Source organism: Perognathus longimembris, chromosome 6 (assembly GCF_023159225.1).
Source record: "Perognathus longimembris pacificus isolate PPM17 chromosome 6, ASM2315922v1, whole genome shotgun sequence".
NCBI classification, from domain to species: Eukaryota; Metazoa; Chordata; class Mammalia; order Rodentia; family Heteromyidae; genus Perognathus; species Perognathus longimembris.
This window is the reverse complement of record NC_063166.1, coordinates 31,194,006-31,219,141: the sequence shown is the minus strand read 5'-3', so window position 1 is coordinate 31,219,141 and position 25,136 is coordinate 31,194,006. Positions and strand designations below refer to the sequence as shown.

Here is a 25,136-nt window from a genome sequence, read left to right as displayed (position 1 = left end):
TCAGAAAAGCTGGGAGAGGTAGCATGGAGCCCGGAGCCCAACCCCCTCTCCCACCTCACCCCCTCCACACACACTGGTTGTTTTCCTTGTCTGGCACAACCCAAGTAGCTCTCTGCCTGGAAAAGATGACAAGTGGGCTGCTGAGCCCTCTGGGCCTGGGCTGGAATTCCGTTGCTGGTACCAGCCTGGAGCTCAGGCATCCTGTGATGTGTGCACCTGTTCACTGTGCCTGTGCCTGCCTGGCAGCTCAGCCTCCCTGGTGGCCCTGAGAGTCAGTCCCGGTGTGCACCTTGCCTGCTCATGCGGGGCTTGTCCCTGCTAGGCGACATTCCTTCCTGGGCTTCCACTGCCCCCAGTGATGGGTTCTGAGAGGAGCTCAGGGTCTGAGTTCTGCTGTTAACAAGGCTCCTTTGCCCTGCATTGTGTGTATGTGGCTGTTCAGGAGAACCAGACACAGAAAAGGCTGAGTGAATTCACCTAGATACCCTCTCTGAGCCTGTGGAGCACCACTCCCATGACGTCAACACACAGCCCATGTTCCGGGCATGGCACTGGACCATTCAGGCGGCAGCTGCTGGGGTATGAGTTCCAGGAGTAGGTACTCTCCCAGCTAGCTGCCCCTAGCAAGGCTGGAAAATCTACCCTCTCCACACACAAGAGAGGACTCTCCCCTACAATCTTTAACTTTGCCTTGGATGAGTGGTACATCCCTCACTGTGCTGGGTCCAGTCAGACACCCATTTGTTTCTGCTATATTGAACTATACATAGTCATAAACTATTCAATGATTTGGGTACAGGCTCCCTGCTAGTCCAGTGCTGAAGGTGGCTGCCCAGAGATATGCCATCATCATCCTTGAGCTGTCATGGCTTAGTGCTTTCTTTTGTTTTCCTTTCTTCAGCTAATTTTCTCTCTTGCCTTACCTCTGGCTGGTGCACTCCTTTGGACAAAAGCATGCTATCATCCTTTTTCTACCCAAGTGGATGTGTGTGTTCAATTTGAGCCTTCTTCAGACCCCCATCTAGACAAACATCTAAGGTGGGAAGGGTAAAGGGAAGGTGTTTTCAGCAGTCTCAATCTACAAAAACAAAAATGAAAATAGATCCACATAATTTGTTGTGGAACCCAGGTCACCAGCCCCTGAGCCACAGAAACAAGTATTTTGAGAAGCAGTGGTTTTGCAAATATTTGTACGTCCTTCACCAGCTCTTACACCAGAATTACAAGGAAACTCTACTGTGGTCTGAGAGTATCTGTGAGAAGAAAAACAAGAAGGTTGAATTCCTGCCTTTCCACTTTCTGGCCCAAATCTTATTTAATAACAAAAATGCTACTGTGTAGCTCTAAAAGAAATAGCTGTTCTCTTTGTTAGACACAGAGAGAATCAGATCAGTAGCAAGTTCCCAGATAGCTAGACTTGTGGTACAGTTAGGAGCAAAGTCCTGTGTGTCATCTTGGTTCCAGAAAAGCAGAGAGGAAAACTAGAAATCCAGATGTGAAGATTTGTTGTTGTTGTTATTCTGACAACACCAACACAATTCAATTCTGACAAAACCAGGTGGAGTCAGTACAGAGAGAACAGGTTCCCGGGTGAGGTCCACAGCAAGGGGGGCCAATCAGGTGCCAGCCACAGAAGGTCCTGAGGTGCGGCCATGCTTCTGACATGCCTTCAAATTTGGATGTCCCAATGGACCCTCACTCATATTCCATATTTTGCTAGAATAGCTTGTAGAACTCAAGAATGCTCTGTGCATAATGATTACCATGGTCTATAAAGGAGACAACTCAGCAAGAGAGATCTGAATGGAGACATCTATAGAATGGAGTGTTTGGGACAGGGGAGGACCTGGGGCTTCCACATCCTCCTTGGGTGCATCAGGCTCCTGGGATGTCAAAATGTTCATCAAACTGGAAGCACCACTGAGCCTCAGTAGCCAGAGTTCTTGGATGGAGTCTTTGTTTTATGTTGTTATAACAAGATACTTGGGACCTAGTACTTGAGAAGAAAAAGAGGTTATTGCAAGCTCATGGCTCTGGAGGCTGGAAAGTGCAAGTTCAGCCAGCCACATGTGATAAAGACCTCATGCTCTGCCATAACATGGCAGATGGATTTGAGTGGCACAAACACATCAGAGAGTGGCAAATGGTGTGTGAGGGGGAAGAAAAAAAAGGAAAGACATGTGAAGTGGGCTCTCTTTATTACAACCCCCTCTGAAGGTAATGTAGTCCTAACTCACTCCCACAAGGGACCATTCATTCCTTCTGAGGGTGGACTAATTATTACTAATTATCTCCTACTAGCCCTACCTCTATAGGATGGTCCCTACCTAAACCTTAGCATGTGGGAGTTTCATCACCTAGCAATGGATTGAATCATTGGCCACATGATTGAATTCAGTCTCCATTCTTAAAACTTCTCCCCAGAGATAAGGATAGCCCCAAATTCTAACCCTGTAATCTTGTACTTGGTCCACATCTTAAAGCTAAGGACCCATCTAGAGCCACAAACCCAGGGGCCTCATTAGAATCACACAGAAACTCACAGGAAATGCCAAGAACTGGGGACAAAGACCAGATATGTTCTTTAGTATTTCATATTGCCCATACCTTCCTGACATCAGAAGGAAAGTGTCTGTAGAAATCTCTGCTTTTTATGTGGCCAAGACTGACTTTGCCAAGATGTTGATCCTTGTACAGAGGGCACTTTAATAAAAGCTAAATAAACATCACAGTGTTATGTAGTAAATTATCTGAGAAGCCACATTTTGAAGGATCGAATCTTGGAGCCCTTATTAGAGAATTAGCAGTCTGCAGGCAGCCAGTTGTTATAAAGGCCTGCAGCCCACAAATAGGAAACAGGCCAGAGAGGAAAAATAGAACAAAAACAATACTAACAAACCAATTCAGCCCCAATGAAGAGCTGAAATGTGACACCATGGTGACTGGAGATGAAACAGGAGACAGAATGTGAACACAGAGACATGTGGCATGGCATGTGCCTGAGCTGGCCTGACCCTAAATAGGGTCAGGTCAGGGGGATGGGTCACAGGAAGCTCCCAGGCTCTTGACTGACAGGCCATGTGTCCTGCCCCTCCCCCCCCCCCCCCCCCCACCGCCTGTCTCTAGGAATTCAGGAACACCCATCACCTGGGGGTGGGACTTCCTTTCCTCTAGGAATTCAGGCACACCCATCAAGACAAGATGCCAGATAGAGCAACTCACCATGTGGCCAATGATGGCGCTGGCCAGACCTGACCTCCATATTATAACAGGGCTCTTGATGGCTGTAGTAGCAACAGACTCTAAAGAGAAAAATTAGTTACTTTAAGGATATCAACCTAAACAACAAAAAAAGACTGGAGAGGCAAGCTAGGAAAAGCAGTGGTCAGCCTTCACTCATGCCTCACACCATTCACTCTACTGCTCAGGAAGACGAGATCTGCCGATCTTTGTTTTAAGCCAGCCCAGACAGGAAAGCCTATGAGACTCTTATCTCCAATAAACACAAAAAAGCCAAAAGTGGAGCTGTGGTTCAAGTGGTAGAGTGCCACCCTTGCATGACAAAGCTAAGAGACAGTGCCCAAGCTCTGAATTCATGCCTTAGTACTGGCACCAAAACTTCAAAAATGGAGTCACAGATGTGTGCTTTGGGCCCCACCTGTGGGACTGATGGGCATCTGCTCTGTTCCCATAACTCAATGCTGCTCCCACAGCATGGCCTCCAGACACCCCTCCACCCCCCCCCCCCCACCGGCCTGAAATTCTTCAGATGGGAATCTTAAAGTGTGAAAGCCCCTCACCCCCACCCTTGCAGGCCATACCTGGCTGAGCCATTAACCCAACAATAGATTCCTGGAACCAGCCATTTCAGACAATTACCCACACACTCTCAAAGCACCCTGGGAAACTCCTTGCAACTCTGCAACTACCTTCCACCCATCTAGAACCCTGCTTTAGTCCCTCCAGTCACTGTCCTCAGGCCACTGTGGTGTTACTCTTCAACTTTCCATTAAAGTTGATCCCGTCTGTTGTTTGTTTTCTGCTCCTTCTTCTACCATCCCAACTGGGACCACCATCCTAAACACAGGCTGCCACCCTTCTGGGTTTTCCCTCAGCTCATTTGATTGGCTCTGGTGCAGTCATGAACTTGATCTGCTGAGGAACAAGGAAGGGAGGTATCTGCCTTGGGAAATGGGACCCCTATTCCCACTGTGGGAAGTCCCCCAAATGAGATGGGTTCCAAAAAGCTATGTAACTAAAACAACACATAGCCACTCTGTCCACACTCATGTGGGTATGAAATTGGAGGTCAAGGACAGCATTTTTATGATATTTAATTTTTAAATGTATTTTTTTGGCCAGTCCTGGGCCTTGGACTCAGGGCCTGAGCACTGTCCCTGGCTGGCTTCTTTTTGCTCAAGGCTAGCACTCTGCCACTTGAGCCACAGCGCCACTTCTGGCCATTTTCTGTATATGTGGTGCTGGGGAATCGAACCCAGGGCTTCATGTATATGAGGCAGGGACTCTTGCCACTAGGCCATATCCCCAGCCCCTAAATGTATTTTTTATTAATTAGGCATAGTTCTATAAGTAATTTTCTTCTAATCTCTGGGTAACTGATTTTCTGTTTGATATGCTACAGTTTTACCATATTTGTGTAGATAGGGATTCATTTGTTCTGCTTAGGGCTCATTGAGCCTATTTATGTCTAATTCTTTGGTCTTCAATTATGTCTAGTCTGATATTTAACTTGTCCATTTTATTTCTTTATCTGGATTGAACTCAGAGCTTTCTGCTTGCTTGGCCAGTGTTCAGCTACACTTCCAGTCCATTTTTTAGGTTCTTTTTCAGGTAGGGTCTTATGCTTTTGTCCGGGGCTGATCTTGAATACCATCCCAAATAGCTGGGGTTAGGATTACAGATGTGTACTACTGTGCTTTAGTCACTGTTAGGAAAATGGAGGAGAATGGAAAAGGAATAGACTGGACTTGATCATCAACAGGCAAGGGGCACAGGTTTGGAGCATTTGGGAGCTGGGTTTATATGGGTCTTAACAAGGAAGCAGAAAATAAAGAAGGAGCTATGGTCTTTCGGGGGACCAAGAGCAGTGTCCTTGGTGAGGCCGAGAGTAGAAGGTTCTACCTGGGGTGAGGGGCTTTCAGTTAAGCCAAGGTCTGAGTAACTTGCCCCCAGACAAGCACGTGAGCACACACCTGGTGCCTTGCTTGACCTAGGGGAATAAGGCAGGAGCCAATCCTTCACTCACATTTACTTTCCTAAATCTTTGTGCTTTGCCATGATATTCTTGCTTTATGGTTTCTAGCTTTTATTTTTTATTTGCTGGTACTTGATCTTAAACTCAGGATCTCCTTACTCTCCATTAGCTTTTTATATATAGGAATCCTGTTAGCAAGATACAGAGAAGCCACGTTTTGAGAGGTAGAATCCAAAGTCTTTATTCGAAAGCCTGTGAATGCAAGGGAACTCACTTCCCCACAACTTGCAGCCCCAGTGTAGCTAGCACAAAGGTTTGAAAGGCAAAAACCACGCTTGGTGTAAGGAACTAAACCAAACCTTTGCTTATCTGTCATTCATAAGCAAAGCAAGTTACTTAATGGGAACAATCAGGTCAATCAAAAGCCAGTATTCTCTGGAGCAAAACTTTCCTGGAGCTAAATATGACACATCTGTGATTCAAAGAATGACCTATTTCACCTTTATAGTGTTTTCAGAACTGGATGAAATGTCCCATCATGTATTAAGACACCCAAGATGGTAGTGAAGACATGAAGGTGTTACTTAGACCCAGTATCCATATTTCACTTTTTCACTGGAGACTGGCACTCTACCTCTTGGGCCATACTTCCCTGTCCACCTTTTTGCTGATTAATGACCGATAAGAACTGCTAAGATTTGTCTGCCCCTTCCCAGGCTGCCTTTGAACATGAATCCTCAGATCTCAGACTCTGAATAACTAGGATTACAGGCATGAGCCATTACCACCCAGGTTGGCCCTTGTTTTATCTCCTCCATTAATTTAGGTATTCTTCCTTTGTGGTCTCATCCAGAGATGACTTTTACCTGGAGTCCTCACTCTCCAACTCTCCTGTTAACAGGGTTTGTTTCCTTTTGAGGCTGGTTCATGTTGGTTGAGAGGTTATCTTCAGCAGGCAATTTTTGCCTTGCCATGCAATGGTGATTTATGCTGTGAGTTCCTTGGCCCTGTGAAAACTTCCATCCAGTGTGGTTTTTCATTTGTTTCTCCTAGGTACTTGAAGCTATAGCTTGGGTGTTTTTGGTGAGGCAAAGTAAGGTAAGCAGGTGGGCAGAGTGAATAACTTTAAAATGAACACACCCTCAAAAAGTTGGCCTGAATCTTTATTCTCCGTATAGGTCTCTTGCCTGAGTTGCTGCTTCTGTTTGTCTATTTTCCTTAAAACCATCACGACTCAGGGCCAGGAAGTTCAGGAATGCAAGTATGAAAGTTCCATTCCTAGGACAGGGCTACTCTTCTTCTCCTGTCACCTTGACTGTCCCTTCTCTAACTCCAGTGGTACCTATTGATCCTCGTCAATCATATCTTGAATTGCATTTGAGCTGCTTGTGTCCACTTCTCACATCACTCTGTGGATGTTTTTGGAGAATAGAATGGAATCTCTATATGTTCGTTTCCTTAGTTTCCATGGGACCAGGCAGAAGGCATGTCACGGAAGAGCTACTCTGGCTGTTAAGGTATTTCCAAGCCTCTTGTTGTGTGTTAGGTTAGGCCAGGTTGATGACTTCTGAATTATACCAGGCAGGTGCCTGTGCTTTAGCAAATTCTTTCTAACTTCAGAGTCGTTGCTTTAGTGCAAGCAAAAGAGCTCAACTGTAGCTAGTGAGCAAGCCCCAACATGGTGTCTCCCTCTACCCCATGCCTGTGTGTTAGGAAAATGGAGAACGTTAAAGAAATAGGCTGGATTTGATCCTCAACAGGTAAGGACTGTTTGAGGATCAGCAATGGGCACAGACCTTCTCATGTGATTGGAGGTTGTGCAAGGGACTGGATTTTGAGGTGGGTTTATATAGGGCTTAACAAGGAAGCAGAAAATGGGAAATGGGTTATGGTCTTTTGGGGCCCCAGGGCAATGTCTTTGGCCAGGCCCACAGTGGATCCAATGCTCCACCTGGTTTGAGGGGCTATTGTATGACCCTGTGTGTCTCGCTTAACCTGGGGGAATAAGGCAGGACTCAATCCTCCACTGAGCCCCTTGGCAGGACTTTGCTGTGTAGCACTTTATTCTCCTGACCTAGCATCTATCTTCATAGTCCATGCAGTTTCTGGATGAGTCCATGCTTGAAATACAGTGAATCCTGCCTGGCATGGTCACTTGTGAAAGGCAATACAGTATCTTTTGTCTGGTAGGCATGTTGGCCCCTGTCTCCACAGTCAGTACACAACACTTACCTGTAGGACTTGAAGATATCCATTCAAGTCAATGGGGATCCAGGAGTGACCCAAGAATGGGCAGAGGAGAGTGCAGGAGACACTCACGGATGCTTTATTGAGAGACCACTGGTAGTAGAATTGTAGGTAATCAAATGTGTGTCACAGCTTGCCCTCATAGTGCCTAATCTGGGATAAATTCTTGTGTGTAAAGTTTGTGTGTGTGTGTGTGTGTGTGTCAGAGCCTGCGTGCTGTCCCTGAGCTTTTTGGCCAAGGTTAATGTCCTACTACTTCCAGCTTTTTGATAGTTGATCATAGACTTTCTCATAGACTTTCCGGCTTGGGCTGGCTTTGAACCTGATCATCAAATCTCAGCCTCCTGAGTAGCTGCTAGGTTTAAGGGTGTGAGTCACTGGCGCCCAGCTTGTGTGTAAGCTTTTAAATGAGGGGGCATCTCTTGATCTTCTCCAACAGATTACAACAGCAGTGAATTGAAAACAGCCTGCAGGAAACATGAGCTTTATGTGAGTTTCCAAGACCTGGGATGGCAGGTGAGTTCTTAGCCATGAGGGCAAAGGTTCTTCCAGGGTAGTTATTCTCATCTGAATGATAGCCACTATCAGCAATGATCTAGAGCTTCAGGGCTAAGATGGTTCCCTCCAGGGATGCCCTCAGCCACCCACAAGTGCTCAGACTGCTGGGGTGCTGGGGCAAGCCTGCTAGTGTAATAAGTGCTTTTCTTGGCTTCCCAGGCTCTGAGACCCTCATGTCAGTGCCTGCATCCTCCAACACCCTTACCTTGTTCTTACAGAGCTACACGGCATATAAATAGGAAGGGTATACATTACAATTTCCTCAATTATATAAACTGCAAATACACAGATTTAGTCATCTAAACAGATTTTGTTTCAAAATGTTGAAAAATAATTTTTCCAAAGGCTATACATTAGCTCAACCAATTATATAGAACACAAATGTCTTGCTTCCTATCTGACAGGTACCTCTAGTTTGTAAGAAGCAAATTCAACTAAGGGTGAATGATGAAATTCCTTTTCCTTACCCTCCTTTTTTTTTTTAATCCCTTTGTCTTTATTCCTGTCTTCTTCCTTCTCTTTTTGCCTTCTTTCTTCCCCACTACCCTTTTTTTCCAATGTTGAGGATGGAATCCAGGCCCCTAAACATGCTAGGCAAGTACTCCACCACTGAGCTACATTCCTATCCCAGAAGATCGTCTCTGTATACAAGTGGGCTACTTTGACAAGAGCACCATAGCTCCTAGAGATATGTTTGGGCCCAAATACACAGTCCCTCATGTACAATGGGTTGACTTAGGATTTTTTTTCCACCTTTATGATGGTGCCAAAGCAATATACATTCAATGGAAACAATATTCTTTTGACTCTCGAGCTTGCCTTGAACTAATGACACACAGATCCTCTCTGGAGATGTCGGTAAGTGCAGTTCGCACTCACTGTGCTGCTGAGCGTGGGTGTTTGCTGAGCAAGATGTGTTGGGGAAATTTAATCTCATGTGCCATTAGGCTGTACCCCTATCTTAAGCTGATGATAAAGCTGGCCATCTGTAGTCCCAGGCAACTAAGGAATCAGACCTGAGCGCTACACCTCAGGTTTGGCCAGTTGATGAACTTGGACAAATGCCTGTCTCCTTGCACCTGCCTGGCAACCTGTCCATGGTGCTCCCTTCTATGGCATTCCCAGGGGTGGGGGGGCACTGATGCTGTGCTGTAGGACTGCGCTGACCTCTTGCTGCTTCCTGTGCTTGTGTCAAGGACTGGATCATTGCACCAAAGGGCTATGCTGCCAACTACTGTGACGGGGAGTGCTCCTTCCCGCTCAACGCCCACATGAACGCCACCAACCATGCCATCGTGCAGACTCTGGTGAGCCCTAGGGTTGAGTTCTAAATGGGAATCCTGCCCCAGCCACACACCATTTCTAATGCTTCCCTTTTCCCTTCCGTTTTGTACCAGGTTCACCTTATGAATCCCGAGTATGTCCCCAAACCATGCTGTGCACCAACAAAACTAAACGCCATCTCAGTTCTTTACTTTGATGACAACTCCAATGTCATCCTGAAGAAATACAGGAATATGGTCGTACGAGCTTGTGGATGCCATTAAATAAACACCAGTCACCGGGGACACACGTTCCACACAGGAGCCCTCCTCGCCTGCCTTACCAGCCATACAAGCACAGTGGGAATGGGATGGTGAAGCCCAAACCACCTCCTGCTGGTGCCTTATTGCCCAAGGATTTTAGAAGGATCTCAATGATTTGATCACTAGGTAAAAAAACAGGAGCAGTTACGGGTCTGTAAGAAGCTGTTTGGACCTTTGCAGTATGAGGTCTCGGTAATGCAAAATTAGAACTTTGAACATCCCCCCCCATTAGTTTTAGCTTTAACTTAGGTCAAGCTATTCGTGGTATTAATGATCTTTAAGGGTGGACTTGTCACAGAGGAGGTGGGTGGTGTTCCTGTTCACAGATCTCATTCCAGAAAGGTTTCAAACAGCCGGGCTATAAGCAGGGCTCTTGAAGTGCCTTTTTGTTTGTGCTGGAGTTCTATCAGTTCAAACAACGTGTCCACACCTTCCCCTTCCAGTTGTATTCTTTGTTGGGACCAAAGTGGTACAGCTATGGGGGGGAGGGGTAGCCCTCAGTCACGAACAGGTAGTGTGGAAAGCAGTTCTGCACCTCTTCTCTGAGAAGCACCCGGTCCTGTTCACTCCTGCAGCCTTCTGTCTCTTACTGTACAGTAGCTGCCCATGTTGCAGGGTTATGTGGGGGAGGGGCACCCTGCCTCCAGGAAAGGGCTGGGGTGTACTGTTTATGAACCAGAATCACAATGTCTCTTATAGAAAATGACTCAGATGGAATCCTTAGAATATTTTTTAAAAAGTCTTCTCACAATCATGTACTGGGAAACCAATTTCATACTAAACTGATTAAATAATACATTTATAATCTAACTTTGCACTTACAGCTTTTTTTGTAAATAGAAGCTATAATTTATTGTCTATTTTATACCCACTTGCTGTAACATTTAAAGACCAGTCTTTTTTTTTCTTAAAAAAAAGTTTATTTAGAAAGTATAGTGTAAACAAATTGTACCACTTTTTCTTTCAACACAAGATTCCTGATGCAAAGCTGAGGCCATTAGCAATGGCGGGCTTCTCCAGAACATTGCTTTTCTTTTTAAAACGCCATCTGTGAACCAGGTATTAATAAAGGTTTTATTGAAGGTGGAGACTCGTGAGCTGCTGTTACCTTCTGCTTCAGACAGTAGACTGGGTCTTGAGTCCTTCCACAGCATGCGCATGTGGAGCACAAAGGGTGCTGGACAGAGCAGCCATGATGAACAGTGACTCAACATGACTCACGGCTTGACCTTAGTCCAACAGATGGCACATTTGAGGGTGATGAGAAGGATGGCAAGGATAAGGACAAGAGCATCGACCCAATCTGGGAAAACTGGGCCAGCCCCCAATGCCGACTTCAGTCTTTGGTCTTGAGGTCAAATGAATCCTATTCACACATTAGAAGGTAAAGCTCCTTGGGGATGGACAGCATACAATGAGCTTTCTAGAAGGATCGACTTGGAAACAAATCAGAAATGGTTTCTATCCAGTTCCCAGAGATGCATGGTCTCTGGTACACAACCTGAAAAACCACCTGGCCCTTTCACCCGTGGCAAATTTGAGCAGAATCTTTTGCGAGGTTTGTAGCTAATAGAGGACCTGCCTCATGGGACTCTCCTGGCCCCTCTACAGGCAAGGTAATAGTGTGCACACCAGTCTTACCGCACGTGAAGCCAGTAAAGGACTGTGACATCATCTGGTCTGATTACACAGAATCTTCTAGAAGTTGTGGCTTTGTTTTGAAATCTCCAAACTCTAGCCCAAACACATGATTAGGGTGGTGTGGGCTTTACATCCCAGAAGCATCCATAGTGCCTGGAGGGCAGCCGTCCCGGAGCTCATGAGTTCAGAATACTGCTCTTTAAATGCTGCTTTTGCCAAAAATAGTTCTGCATTTGATTTGACTCCTTTTGGTTCAAAGAAAACCACTTAAGTTGTCAAGAGAAGGCCAAAAGGGATGGGTCTCCCCTGCAAATACTTACGCTTGCACAGTGAATGTGGAATTATGAGCAAAACTTATGAATTTTAGTGTGTTGTCCTAAACACACAGGAAGAAGATACTATGAATTGAGTACATTTAGCTCTTTCTGGAAAACCATCTTGAAACACAGACATCTGTATGGTAGGAGTCCACACGCTGGGTCCAAGAGGCCAGGCAGGACAGGCGACATCCAGCAGGCTTTTCTATAGCTCATCCTTTGCCTGGCGCAGAACAAAGTGGTGCAGGGAGTCCAGGTCTCTGCCCCCACTGTGCTCACCAACCTTCTCACCCCCGCGGAAAAGCAGCAGTGTGGGATACCCACGCACCTTTAAGAAAAACCACACACAAATTGTTTCTTGAAAACATATAACCTTCTGTAGCAGAGATTGGAAAATTTGCAGCTGACTTCTGAGATGTTTAGACAACATGCAACAAGTGCACTGCAGTGTGGGCTAGTCACTTTGACCCTCTCTACCTCTAATAAGCTTGCTTACACAGCAGATTTGCTGAACACACACATCGGAGATACCTTACACTTCTAATCCCCTGGGCATGAGGACTAATTCATGTGGAAGGTATATATGTATAAAGATCAACGTTTAAGGCTTGCCCCAAGCAAAACCAAAAGAATACTTTTTTAAAAAGCAAGAACACCAGTGGTTCACACTTGTGAACCACTCAGGAGGCTGAGGATTGCAGGTGAAGCCAGCCTAATGTGAGACTTATCTCTAAGTACTACCAAAGCTGGAAGTGGAGCTGTGGGTCAAGTGGTAGAGCACGAGCCTTGAGAAAGAAAACAAAGCAGCTCAGATTAAGACCCCCGGGGCTGGCAAAATAAAAATGCAGAAAAGGGGCTCAGGATGTGAATCACATGGTAGACTTCAAATGCCAAACAAATGCAGACTGTGAGGAAGGCAATGACTGGCTCTACCTGGTGGGCGGGTCCTCAATGGGTTTTTCACAGATAACAAATGCAGGCCATTTGTGTGTGAACAGCACAGGAGGAAGGCGCAGTGGAAGGAACAGCCCAGCCACTGGCACTCCAGTAAGGTCAGGCTCACAGATGCCTTTGCTTAGGGTGCTGGCTCCTGTGAACTCTGCATCCCTCGGGGATCTATGGCCACAGCTCTAGGGTAATGACAGCAGCTCGGCCCACAGTCTGTGGAAATATCTGGTGAGTGTAGCATGCTACCTAGCAGTCTCTGCTACTGCTGAAAACCACACAGCTCAAAGCTCTGTTGGAAGATGAGAAGTGGTGACCTCAGTCTTAGTCCCCTTGGACATCCCGGGCATAGTTCCCCCCAGGTACCCACCAAGTACTTGCTACAGACATTCCGCTCAGCTGTGCAGTCCACTTCGGCGATCTTGACCTCTGCCAATCCAGGGAAGTCCTTCCTGGAGAGCTCCTCCCAAGTAGGTGCCAGGTTCTTACAGTGGCCACACCTGGGAACAGACAGTGGCCATGCTGTGAAGAGTGGGATACAGGCCCTGATGGGAGCATTCAGGGACAAAGCCACCACTCACCATGGTGCATAAAACTTGATGAAGGTTATTCCTTCTGCAATGGTGGCATCAAAGTTCTTCTCAGTGAGTGCCAGCACAGTGCCCTTCAGGGAGGAAGGAGAAGGCCAGGTTCAAAGGCAGAACTACCATGCTCCAGAAACCATGTACAGGGCCTATCTTGGTCCAAAGTCATAGCTTGCGTTGCACAAGCCACAGGTAAGGGCAGGCTGCAGCCCCTGGAGCTACAGTGATGGGGATACAGGACATTCGCAGTACAGCTGCGCTGTCTTACGTGCAACTATAGCATGGGGATGATGGCTGCTTCCCATTCCTACATCCAAAGTAATCTGGAAAAATGCTCTTCCTTCAACAAAGGATCCAAGGCAATTTAAACAAAGTTTATCTTGCAGGATTATGTCCATGGGTTCCTACAGAGCTGGGTCTGTGATCGCTTCGAGACCACGCACTCCTTGTAACATGATTTGTCTGTCACGTGTTATTCTCAGGGCTTCTCAGGCCAGATGGGGCCACTGTGGAAAGGTACTGCCCTTTACATCCAGAAATATGCCACCACATTCACTGAGAGGCCACTTCATGGTAGAAAGCCCTATTATAAATAGAAAGGGTTGTGTGACACAAACATCCCTAACGTGTAATTACCTGCAATTGGGGACTGACCTTCAATAACCACTATGACACATTAACTACAAGATGATTTGTTTAAAAACAAACCTTGAGCTTTTAATACCCAGGCTGTCCCCACTGTGTGAAGATGTGACAAGGAGCCAACTATGGGGACAAGGCCCCCTGCTGCCTCAGGACTTTCCAGTTCCAAACTAGGACTCCAGTGAGTGGTGAACTCTGCTTTGGAAATACGCTGACAAGCAGCTCTAAGGGTTAGTAGCTGGGCAAAGAGGCTCTAATTTCCAGGGGGAGACTCACAGGCTTCCCTTGCTTAATGACTTCCCTTGATTCATTCAAGTCACCTACAGCACAACACTACCCACCTACACTCACTTCCCGGCATGCTCCACACTCTGCTGCTGACTGTCCATATGCCTCTCCCCTCAGCACCCTTGTTGGTGAGCACAGCCTGGAAAATCAACACCTTGAAGCCACACTAATCTTCCCGCTCGGGTCCTTACCTATGTTTAGTGCCACCACCAGAACTGAAACCACCTCAAGCTCCCTCTCCTGCCCTCCCCTTCCTCTCATGCTCAGAAGCGCCGCATCCTGATGCCTCTGCCGTCTCCTTTGTCTCTCTTCCTTCCAGATCCCTGTCTTCCAGGGCCCAAGACCACAGCTGAGGGTCCCATCTCCAAACCTACCAGGGGCTCCCAGGCTCCCCAGCAATTCAAGACCTAGCTCTTGGCCCCTCACTGCTTCCCTGCAGTTCTGCCTGTCCCCATCTTTGAATCTCACACTATGCTCCTTGACCTGCCCCCATCCCGCTGCCTCTAGCACAGCCACTGATTCAGATCTTGTGAGCCCAAACCGCTGCCTCTCCCCACTGAATGTGACTTCCGCACACACATGCTGCCATAGCCCGAGACACCTGTCCCTCTATGCACTTAGGACCGGGCACAGGCAGGAAACACATCATGTTTAGGTTTTTTTACTGGTAACACAGTACAGTGGGTGAAATAAAACAAGAGATAAAAAACATGAAGCTACCTGAGTGAATGGAGACAACACAATGGTGTACCAGAAGCTCCCTGGGGGATGAAATACACCCACTTCAGTTCCTGGCCTCGAATCTGCAGCCACACACCTTGCTGTGCTAGGGAAGTGACCCTAGGCACTTGTGGAATAGGCAGAATGGGGCTAGGCAGCAGCCAAGACTTAATGGCAAACCCCCTCACGTTGACCACCCACAGCAGCTAGGTCCAAAACAAAGGTTTCTCTAGACGAGTCTCGGCATAGGTTTCCCTTGTGCATAGGGTTTTGTTTTTTTGCCAGTCCTGGGACTTGAACTCAGGGCCACATTCCCAGCCCATGCCTAGGGAGTTTTAAAAGGGAATCTTCTATTTACCAAAGCCTTTCAGCATGTAAAATCAGATGAAGAAAATGTTTTGTGTTGAGAAGATAATTGAAGGCAACCTAAGAGTTTAAGGTCCCTCTGTCCATGGGTTTGGATGGGGACACTGTCTGCTCTCTGTAGGCGGGTAGGCAGCCTGGGCCACCCCGTCCACTCTGACCAATGGCAGCAGGCACGTACCTTGTCACCTGTGGACTCAGCAGCCAGCACTGGGGCCTCTGAGGGCAGGATGGTCTCTGGGGCTCCTGCCTCTGGGGCTCCCGTCTCTGGCCCCTGCAGCTGTGACTCTACATAGTCTCTCAGCGACTCCAAGTCCCGTTTTCCCTTGTACTGATCCACCTGTGGGGGACACAGCCATGTGGAGATGCTGTCCCCCTCACCTGCCTCCCCAGCCCCATCACCATGCTACCCGAGGAGTTCCGACGAGTTGACCATAGACCAGGAAGGAGGGAAGAGGCCATGTCTCAAAATACTGTGCCAAATGAAAAGTTCTTAACTACGAGAGCCTCTCAAGTGAAAGACACCTGGCTCTGATGGAGGTGCTTCTCCAAGCCAGGGAGCAAACACCGGATGCGGCCTTCTGCCACCAGCAAGTCAGCAGCTTCCAGCTGGGGAAGGGCCATCACCCCGAAACCAGATGCCAACATACCTTCCTCCCATCTCGGAACCAGAGCAAAGTGGGATAGCCTCGGACCTGGTTTTCTGAGCAGAGTCCGTAGTGCTGCGTACAGTCAACCTGAAAACAAAGCATAGTAAAAAAGCTCCTGGTCAGTTTCCATAGGGCCTTCTTGATTAAAGGGACTTTGTATTTTAGAGAACATTTTTAAAAATCTAGGTTCTGTAGCATCCGTGCCAGCAAGATGCAGCTTTTAAAGAGACTTTTCCTAAAAACCAAAATATACTCAGTTTATGAGGTGATATTAATATTTGAATTCAGATGAAAATGGCAATGTTTGGGAAGCAATACTTTAACCTGAGCAAGAGAGCAGCTGGAGTTGAGGAGATGGCCTCACATTTGGGTAGAGGCTTGGGCAGAATGCTTACCTGGCCATTTCCAGTGCCAGCTTGCACAGTGAACTCACGTTCACACTTAGGCAGTTTCGAATCAAGGAGAGCAGGCCTGGGCTGTGGCTCAGTGATAGAGCAAGTGCTGGGCACACACAAACCTGGAGTTGATTCTCACACCACACACATGCAAGCAGTCCATTTTCTAGCAAGTATACTTAGTATACAATAAAGGTGACACTGTGAACATGTCTTTAATTCTTTAAGTTTTAAGTGCCAACAATCATAGATCTAGCTTTTCATTCCATTTAAATTGTTTCTAAAGATTAGCTTTCTAGCATTTTCCTAGGACAATTTATTATGTATGCCCTTTTACTAGTGGCATGAAATTGGACTTAGTAAACTAAAGTGTTTTACACCATGCCAACTGGGTAGAATACAACAATTTAGACTTCAGTGTGCGCCATGAAAGGTAAAGTGAAGCCTAGAAAGCCTCAAGTAGAGTACATGGAGGGCATGAGCGGGTCCAGGACCCGGTAATCCAGCCCAGCTGCCAGAGAAGAGCCTCTCCTCCCCACTCCTCTTGCCCAGGGCCTGAGGCTGAGTCTTCTCATGCCTGCTTCTGCTGGGACCTTGATTGAGATAAACTAATGCTACATCTCTCAAGAAAGCTCAGGAAGCCACTTAAGGGAAGGATACTGAGAATGGGACAAATAGGAGGCAAAAGGACTATTTTACAATTATCCATATGGCCTAGTGGCAAGAGTGCCTGCTTCATATACATGAGGCCCTGGGTTCGATTCCCCAGCACCACATATACAGAAAATGGCCAGAAGTGGAGCTGTGGCTCAAGTGGCAGAGTGCTAGCCTTGAGCAAAAAGAAGCCAGGGACAGTGCTCAGGCCCTGAGTCCAAGCCCCAGGACTGGCCAAAAAATAAATAAATAAATAAAATAATAAAAATAAAATAAAATAAAATATTTGATATAAAGTAATTCTAACACATAATTAGAACACAAAAAATATTTAACAAACAAGTGTGAAGGAGCCACTTATCTACTAACAATAATAAATGATCACAGTATTCCATAAGCTCATACTCAAGCAATGCGTTTTTACCTCCCAACTACACATGCAGGTTTGTCTCCATTTGCGAAGGGGCAGACTGAGGCATGAGCATTCCCAGTGAGGCCAATGAGCCAGGTCTACCCAGCCCCTAAGTGGTGCTCTTGTCTACCTATTGTCCTAGGCAGATTATCACAGCTACTTCCCTATATGAACAAACCTTGTGGCAAAGTAGGAAATTGGGATTTTTTTTTTCATGAAAGGAAACCCTTTTGGTGATATCTGGTGGATAACAGACAAGTGAAATTCAAATTGTCTGATGGCCCAGGAGCTGCACTTGATAGTTCCATAAAGTCTGCTCACACAGGACTTGTCGGGGATGTATACATGAAGCCCTGGGTTCAATTCCCCAGCACCACATATACAGAAAACGGCCAGAAGTGGCGCTATGGCTCAAGTGGCAGAGTGCTAGCCTTGAGCAAAAAAGAAGACAGGGACAGTGCTCAGGTTCTGAGTCAAGCCCCAGGACTGGCAAAAAAAAGGATTCGTTAGACAGCATTTCTGGCTTCTGGTAAGTGGTGACAGGTAGAAAAGCATCCCAGGCTAGCAGTGAGGGAAGGTCTGCAACAAGTCTGTGCACACCCACAGCCCAGGACCCTTCAGGAAAGAGTGCCCAGGTGAGTTCCATGGGCGTCCCATGGATGTTCTACAAGATGCTGCCCCATGTCTCTGCAGAAAGGCTTCAGGGCTGCCAGATCAGAACTAGAGCTTTCGTCAAAATAACACAGCCAAGGACATAATTTATCTCTGGGCTGTGGAAAAACTAGCAAACTCTAAACCAGACTGCCATCTGTGGAAGTGAAGTGAATTGTCAAGTGGCACACTAAATGGAACTAATAAATCAAGTCTGCAACTTTGCACACCAAATAAATAATGGGCTACTCCACTAATTAATCCAGCCCAAGCAGTCGATTTCCAGTTTAATAAGGGCTTTCACTTACCTTACCAATCTTGACAGTTTCAGAATGTTCGAGGCCCAGAGCCAGCTGCTCCCAGGTTGGAGCCAGAGCTTTGCAGTGACCACACCATGGAGCAAAGAACTTGATAAAGTGGTTGCCTTTAGTAGAGGGCCAAGAGAGAAGGAGGAAGAGAGAGGCTCTGATTTACATCATACTACATGAGAGGTTTAATTGAAGAATCAGATCTTTGTTCTCTTGCTTAGCAAACCTCAGTTCTCTTGAACCTTTTAAGTGGTAAGGAGTGATGTTTATATTTAGTTCATAATGATACTCTAAATCTGTCACCTTTCAAGAATAGGAACCAATTCACATTTAGAAAACTGGCAATAAAAGGCAAGAATCAGGCATTTAGCCTGTCTTGTTTATGAACCAAGAAGTGATAAATGAGGATCTTGCTTTAAAAAAATGAAGGGGAGCCAGAGGCTGGTGACTTACGCCTGTAATCTTAGCTACTCATAAGACTAAGATCTGAGGATCAGTTTGAAAACAGCCTGGGAAGAAAAGGCTGTGAGACTTTTACCTCCAATTAACTACCAAAAAGTCCCAAAGTGGAGCTGTGGCTCAAGTGGTAGAGGGCTAGACTTGAACACAAAAAGCTTAGGGACTGCATCTAGGCCAAATCCAAGCCCCAGGACCAGCATGCACACACACCACACAACTAGAAGGATGTGAGGAACCTCGGCCGGCCCTTTCCCATGAGTGAATGCAGGGACTGTTAGGGCTGCTCCCACCACACACACACAACCAGACACACAGCAAGTTGAGAGGAAACTCTGTTCCTAGATGTGACTAACCCATTTACAAAAAGAATTCTGGGAAAGGATTTTATAAACCACCATAAGGAGTCAATCAGCAAAGTCCAAACTGGGCAATTCTGCAGGTTCACAAACCACGTGTAGAAGGAAGAGATGCTAATAGAAACGTGCAGATGAAGAGCCTTTAAAAACATACGAGGGAAGGGGTGATATTGTTCAAAAAGAAGTGTACTCTTTACCTGATTTATGTAACTGTACCCTTTCTGTACATCACCTTTATAATAATATTTTCCAGTAACAAACACACAGAGAAACATATACACAGATGTTGCTAACTCACAACAGGGGTAGATCCTGATAAGCCCACTATACATCAACAAGCATTTACTGTACTAATAAACCCAATGTAAACAAAAACTCATTCACAACTGAGCCAGTTAGGAGCCATCAGTATATAAAAACCATCAAACCACAGTGCATAGTATCTAACACAAATGGTTTAAAAAAGCATAATGGAGTGGATTTTCTGGTTTGGGTTTTTTTTTTTTTTGGCTGGTCATGGACCTTAAACTCAGGGCCTGGGTGCTGTCCCTGAGCTTTGTTGCTCAAGGCTAGCCCTCTTCCACTTTAAGCCATAGAGCCACTTCTGGTTTTCTGGTGGTTAGCTGGGCTTGCTTTGAATTTTGATCTTCAGATCTCAGCCTCTTGAGTAGCTAGTATTACAGGCGTGAGCCACAGGTGCCTAGCTTAATGCAGTGGTTTCTACAGAAGCTGGCAAAGTGCTGGGAAGAAGGCAGGCCTGTGAGGTGAAGGGACTCTTGGCCTGGAAAGTGTAATTCACTAAGACTGGTACCTGATGTGAGGGAAAAATTAAATTCTCAAATATCATTATCTGGACATTGAAGATTTTTGTTTGTGCTGCTCTACTTGTGGCCAGACAGAATGAGTCAATGAATGCTGACAGCAGTCTGGCTTAGACTTCACCACACCAATGCTGGTGGCTGCAGCCCCATCCCCATGGCAACGAGGCACTGGGGAAATTGTGAAGCATTTATTTGGAACTCATGCTAGGCTAAAAGCATATGCAGACAGGTAGACCATCTGCCCCAGGCTGCAGGTGGATATAACTTCCAGGAAACTACTCAGTACTGACAGGGATGCAGGCTGGCAGGAAGCCAGGCTTCCCTGGGAGGAAAGAGCCTCATGGAGCAGTGAACAAGGTTGTACAGGATGCTGCCTTCAGCAGGGCCTTGCTCTCAGGGAGACCTGGCCAAGATTTACAGAAGGCATCACTAGGTACACTAGTCTATGGGAACCCACGAGCTCCCTAGAGGAACTGTATGCAGGTCCCACTGTTGGACAGATACAGATTAACTTCTAATAGAAAGGAGGAAAGGCTGCAGATAAACTGTGAGTTGTTTTAAAAAATAAGCTAAGGGAGAACTCAGGCTCCTAGCATGAAAATCTACAAGGTCAGGTACAATCCTAAGCATTTCCTCACAGGAGGCGCTTGGTACTTGTTCACACTGGAGATCGTTTGGGACTTAGGAGCCCTTCTCCAAAAAGTGAGATGTAGTACAAAAAGATATTAGATACTTTCTGTAAAAATAATATTAAATGTGACTCATAAGTAGCAAGAGTCCCTCTATATTGCTTCAGGTCAGTAAATCCATGGTTAGCCACATTAGGCATGTCTATTTGTGGTTTGGGAGGCCTTAGCTTATTTAGCATCAGGCCTGACCTGTCTGCAAAGGCACAGACAAAAGAAGGAACAATGTCTAAGAGCAGGTGGGTAGAGAGACCCTCCTCAGGGGATAGAATTGTGCTGTCTGAGCCCAGGCCAATCACAGAGCCACACCAGTCCATGGTGTCAGGAAGCAGCACCCATCCTCCTGCCATCTTACCTTGTGCAACATGCAGCTCAAAATTGCTGGCTGAGAGCTCATACAATCCCTGCTTGAACTCAGGGGCTCTGGGTGGCTCTGCTTCCGGCTCTGGTGTCTACAGGAAGAAACAAAGCTAAAGTTACTGACGACACAGTGGAGCCGCTGAGATGACTGACCTCTGACGACCACTCACACCTGGCACCTCTGCACAGTGTCGCCAGGTAAACGAGGTCAGGCAGTCTGGATGATTTAGCAGTGCGCGCCCCTCACCAGGCTCACCCTTTGAGACTGAGGCTCCAAGGCAACCACCTCTACCCCAGGACTAAACCAAAGGAAGTGGAGAGAAGGAAGTGGAGAGGAGGAAGGATAAGTCCTGCCCAAACCTTGTCTTCTTGGAAATGCAATCTGAGACTTCACCTAGAATACAAAGTAGCATTCCCAGTGGGCTCAAAAGCAGGACAATAGAAAAAAATGAGTAAGAAACCACTAGGCAACAAGAGGGCCTGGACACCCTTAATTCACTGTGGCAGGAAGGCCTGCAAAGCAGAGTAAAACCACAAAGACTGATAGGAAAATGGGCAATAGGAAGGATGTTCACCAGATGTAAAGAACGTAACTGAGATCACTGTTTGTGATGGAACCAGGAGTGGGAGAACAATGCATAAAAGATGCTTCTGCAAGTACAGTAGTTCCCCTCATCTTCAGGGCACACATTCCAAGAACCCCAAGGGATGCCTGCAATTCCAGATAGAGCCCAAGCCAGTAGGCTTTTCCTATGCCATACATGCCTAAGGATTTCACTGATAATCTGAGCAGTCGGGGACTAACAACAATCACAACACACTAATAGTTATTTCATACTCATAAGCACCCACATGAAAGGATGGCTGAGAAGTGGGTAAAGTGACTAGAGCTCAAACCAGGAGAAATAAATCTCCATGTCAGCCTTCCTAGTAGATTCGAAGAGACTTCAGTAGCAAAGTGGTCACCTGTGGCACCCACAGGGCACCTGCTTCTGGGTTCGTTGGTCACTGCTCAAGTGAACCCCAGAATCCTGGGGATTCCACAGTGTCACAGAAACCAAACCAACAACTTTACTGCTGGCAGCAGAGGCTGAGGATGCTGATGTGACTTCTCTATGTGTGTGCCATTCGTGGGGCTTGAACTGGCCATTGTCCTTGAACTTCTTGTTCATGGCTAGTGCTGCTCTATGACTTGAGCCACAGGTGCACTTCGAGCTTTGTCACTAGTCTCACCGACTTCATTGCCTAGGCTAGCTTCAAACTACAATCCTCAGGTCTCAACTTCCTGTGTAATTAGTGTAACAATTATGAGCAACCAATGCCTGGCCCAACACAACTCCTAAAACACTTTTTTGGCTATGTAACTTTGTCAGGTATGTAGCCCACAAAAGTCACTAAGCCGGGCATTGGTGGCTCATGCCTGTCATCTTACTCAGGAGGCTGAGATCTGAGGTTCGAAGCCAGCCTGGACAGGAAAGTCTATGAGACTCTAACTCCTGCTAACCATCAAAATTCATAAATGGCACTGTGGCTTAAAGTGGAAGAGTGCTAGCCTCAAGCAAAAAGAGCTCAGGAACTGCACCCAGGCCCAGATTTTAAGCCTCAGGATAGGAAAAAAAAAAGTCGCTCTGAAGAACAAACATTCTTTACAAAGATAAGCAGCAATGCTGATGACCAGAATATTAGAACCTAAATATCCACTAGAAAATATCACCAACAGAATGACATACAATATATAAAAACACTAATAAATACTTATGATTACAGCTATTTAAGAAGAAAAGCAAATATAAAAATAAAATTGGTGAAAAATTAAATGGGAGATTGAGTTTTTTTAAATGTTGCTATTAACACTAAGGAGAAAATTCAGATTTATTCTTCACATATATAAAAATGTATGTACTTAGGTATAATAAATACAAATCAACTTTTAAAAGTTCTCACTCTAAAAACATCTATGCTTTGGCAAGGTGCGGGTAGCCCATGTCTGTAATTACAGCTACTCAGGAAGTAGAGATCTGAGGATTATAGTTCAAAGCCAGCCTGGGCAGGAAATTCTGTGAGACGCCTATCTACAATTTACCACCAAAAACCTGGAAGTGACACAGACAAGTGGTAGAGTGCTAGCCTTGAGCAAAAATGCTCAAGGACAGTGTCCTGGCCCTGAGTGCAAGCCCCATGACAAATCAAAAGAAAAAAGTGAGAGCGAGAGGGCCTTGAGTTGAAGCCCCAGGACTGGCACACATGCACACACAAAGTCTTTTAAGTTACACTTTATCACACCCAGTTCCCACTGGAAACTCTTTATGGTCCTCCACAACTCCCTTTCACCCCACCTCTCAATTTTTCCAGTTCTAACCTTCAAGGGTGCCAGAAATGCAAGCACATATGTGACCTTTAGAAGTGGTTTTCCCGTAGTATGATATATTCAAACTTGTCTAGAACAAGGAACACTGTCACTGTGGCAGAGACTTGAGACAAAATAGGGAGCTCAGATCCCTACTGCTCAGAGATCCTAAAACATGGTGCCCAGATTCTGTGGTTCTGGAGTACATCCCACACCACAGTCTCTCTACATGGAGACAGCAAATGACCTTGAGACTTCCGCGCTGGGCCCAACCTTGCCTGTCCTGTTCCACCTGCACTTGAGGCTGCCACTTACTTCCCTTATGGACCTTTTCCTGAGACAGTCCTTCTGCCATCCTGACCCAGGCTGCTGAATACAGTCGTCAGAGAAGATGGGCTTGGGGGGGGGGGGGAAATGCAACATTAATTTTTTCTGAGGCTATTGACTCCTCTTTAAAGTTTTCCTCATGTCCTAAACTGTCCCCTCTCCAAGACAGAACATTTTCCCAGAAAAATGTGAAGCTTCCATCTGTACGGTAGTTAAATCTGTAAGAAAGTTACTCATCCAGCCTTCTCACCACTATGATGAGAAGGATTTTCTCCAATACTTAAAAGGAGGTTGTATCCCTGCTAAACCCTATTTGATGCCATGCAGTTATGGAGCTTTTAAGTGTGTGCTATCATGGCACTAAAGCAGCAGCTGTGTTTCTGAGTAGCTGTGACATCAGAGAGAGTACAGGACAGTGGAGGAGTCAAGCACGCCTTCTGGACAATGGCACCACAAGCTGCACAACTCCGAGATGATAGAGGGTGGGGGAGGGGGGATTCTGAAGGTAGCCACTGGCTACCTCCACACCAGTGCATGCTGCCCTGACCCAAGCAGTCATACTGAAGAGCTGACACTGAAGCCACACTCAAAGACCTCAGATGCTCTTGGTATTAACTCATCAGAGATGTACAGCAGAGGATGCCAGCCATTCCCTAGTCATAAGAACACAACTACACTGTCCAAGCACACAGCATCTCATCTCTGTGTGCCCAGGCCCTCAGCACATTATCAGGAAGCACCAGACACAGGGAAGTACTTAAAGAATACTTAATGATTGTAAGAATTTACAACAAAATGAAGACTTCTAACATAGGTAGGCAGTGGAAGAAGGAATGTCTTTCTTAGTTAAGTGACATTCTTACAGTGTCCTCATGGTACCCTCCATACGTGAGATGAAAACACTAAGAGCATTTGCAAAGGGTATTCAATTACATGATCACCAAAGCCATCAAGGGCCTTGGGAGACTGAGGGAGAAAAAGGAAGAGCCACACTCTGGCCACAGCTGGGGATTAAAGCCACACCAAGTGGCTGAGAGGTGAAGGACAAAGGTAGATCATTGGAGGAAGCACTAGACTGGCCTGGGGCTGCCCCCAAATGTAGGCAGGAAAGGGAGAGGGGAGCGCACTCACAGCCGGCTCCTCGTTCAGCGTCTGCAGCATCCAATTCTCCAGGGCCTGGAAGTCCCGAGGACCCTGGTACTTCACTGCTTCTTGGCCGGGCTTAAAAAACTTGAGGCTGAAATAACAACAACAAATTAGGCAGAGCAGGAGACCAAGGCACTTCAAAATTAGAGGAGTTATCAAACTCTCTGAGAGCCCAGCAGAAGAGAGCGGGCCAGGGCAGTGGGCCAGGCAACTGGCACCCTGATAAAACCTCAAAGGGAAGCCTAACATTTTGCTCCAGGACATAATATATTCATGTAATCCCAAACTGTCAGAAGTTTCTGATGCTATTCAAAGTTAGGAAAACTTGCAAGAATTAAACCCTAGTGCTCACTGCTCCGGTGCTTGGTACACGAACTCTGAAGCTGCTCCTCCCAGTTAGGTGGATGATAGCCTTCCTGGCAAGGTACCCATCACCCTTTGCTGCTGCTGCTGCTGTT

At 46.4% G+C, this 25,136-nt stretch overlaps 2 protein-coding genes across 3 annotated transcripts in view; one reads left to right on the top strand and one right to left on the bottom strand.

Moving 5' to 3' along the window:
• The window catches only part of Bmp6 (bone morphogenetic protein 6), a 162,804-nt gene extending 152,388 nt beyond the window's left edge, over nt 1-10,416 (top strand). The window contains exons 5-7 of the mRNA XM_048348501.1: nt 7,902-7,978; nt 9,217-9,327; nt 9,418-10,416. Coding sequence (XP_048204458.1) covers nt 7,902-7,978; nt 9,217-9,327; nt 9,418-9,567 — 338 coding nt within the window. The 3' untranslated portion in view covers nt 9,568-10,416. The remainder of the gene's footprint in view (nt 1-7,901; nt 7,979-9,216; nt 9,328-9,417) is intronic.
• Nucleotides 10,417-10,663: 247 nt separating this feature from the next.
• Txndc5 (thioredoxin domain containing 5) overlaps nt 10,664-25,136 on the bottom strand; it is a 26,970-nt gene continuing 12,497 nt past the window's right edge. For both annotated transcript variants that reach the window (XM_048348502.1, XM_048348503.1), the window contains exons 3-10: nt 24,664-24,769; nt 20,854-20,950; nt 18,177-18,292; nt 15,757-15,843; nt 15,288-15,446; nt 13,091-13,173; nt 12,880-13,009; nt 10,664-11,892 (exon numbers count right to left, since the gene is read on the bottom strand). In XM_048348502.1, the coding sequence (XP_048204459.1) occupies nt 11,770-11,892; nt 12,880-13,009; nt 13,091-13,173; nt 15,288-15,446; nt 15,757-15,843; nt 18,177-18,292; nt 20,854-20,950; nt 24,664-24,769 (901 nt within the window). In that variant the 3' untranslated portion in view covers nt 10,664-11,769. The remainder of the gene's footprint in view (nt 11,893-12,879; nt 13,010-13,090; nt 13,174-15,287; nt 15,447-15,756; nt 15,844-18,176; nt 18,293-20,853; nt 20,951-24,663; nt 24,770-25,136) is intronic.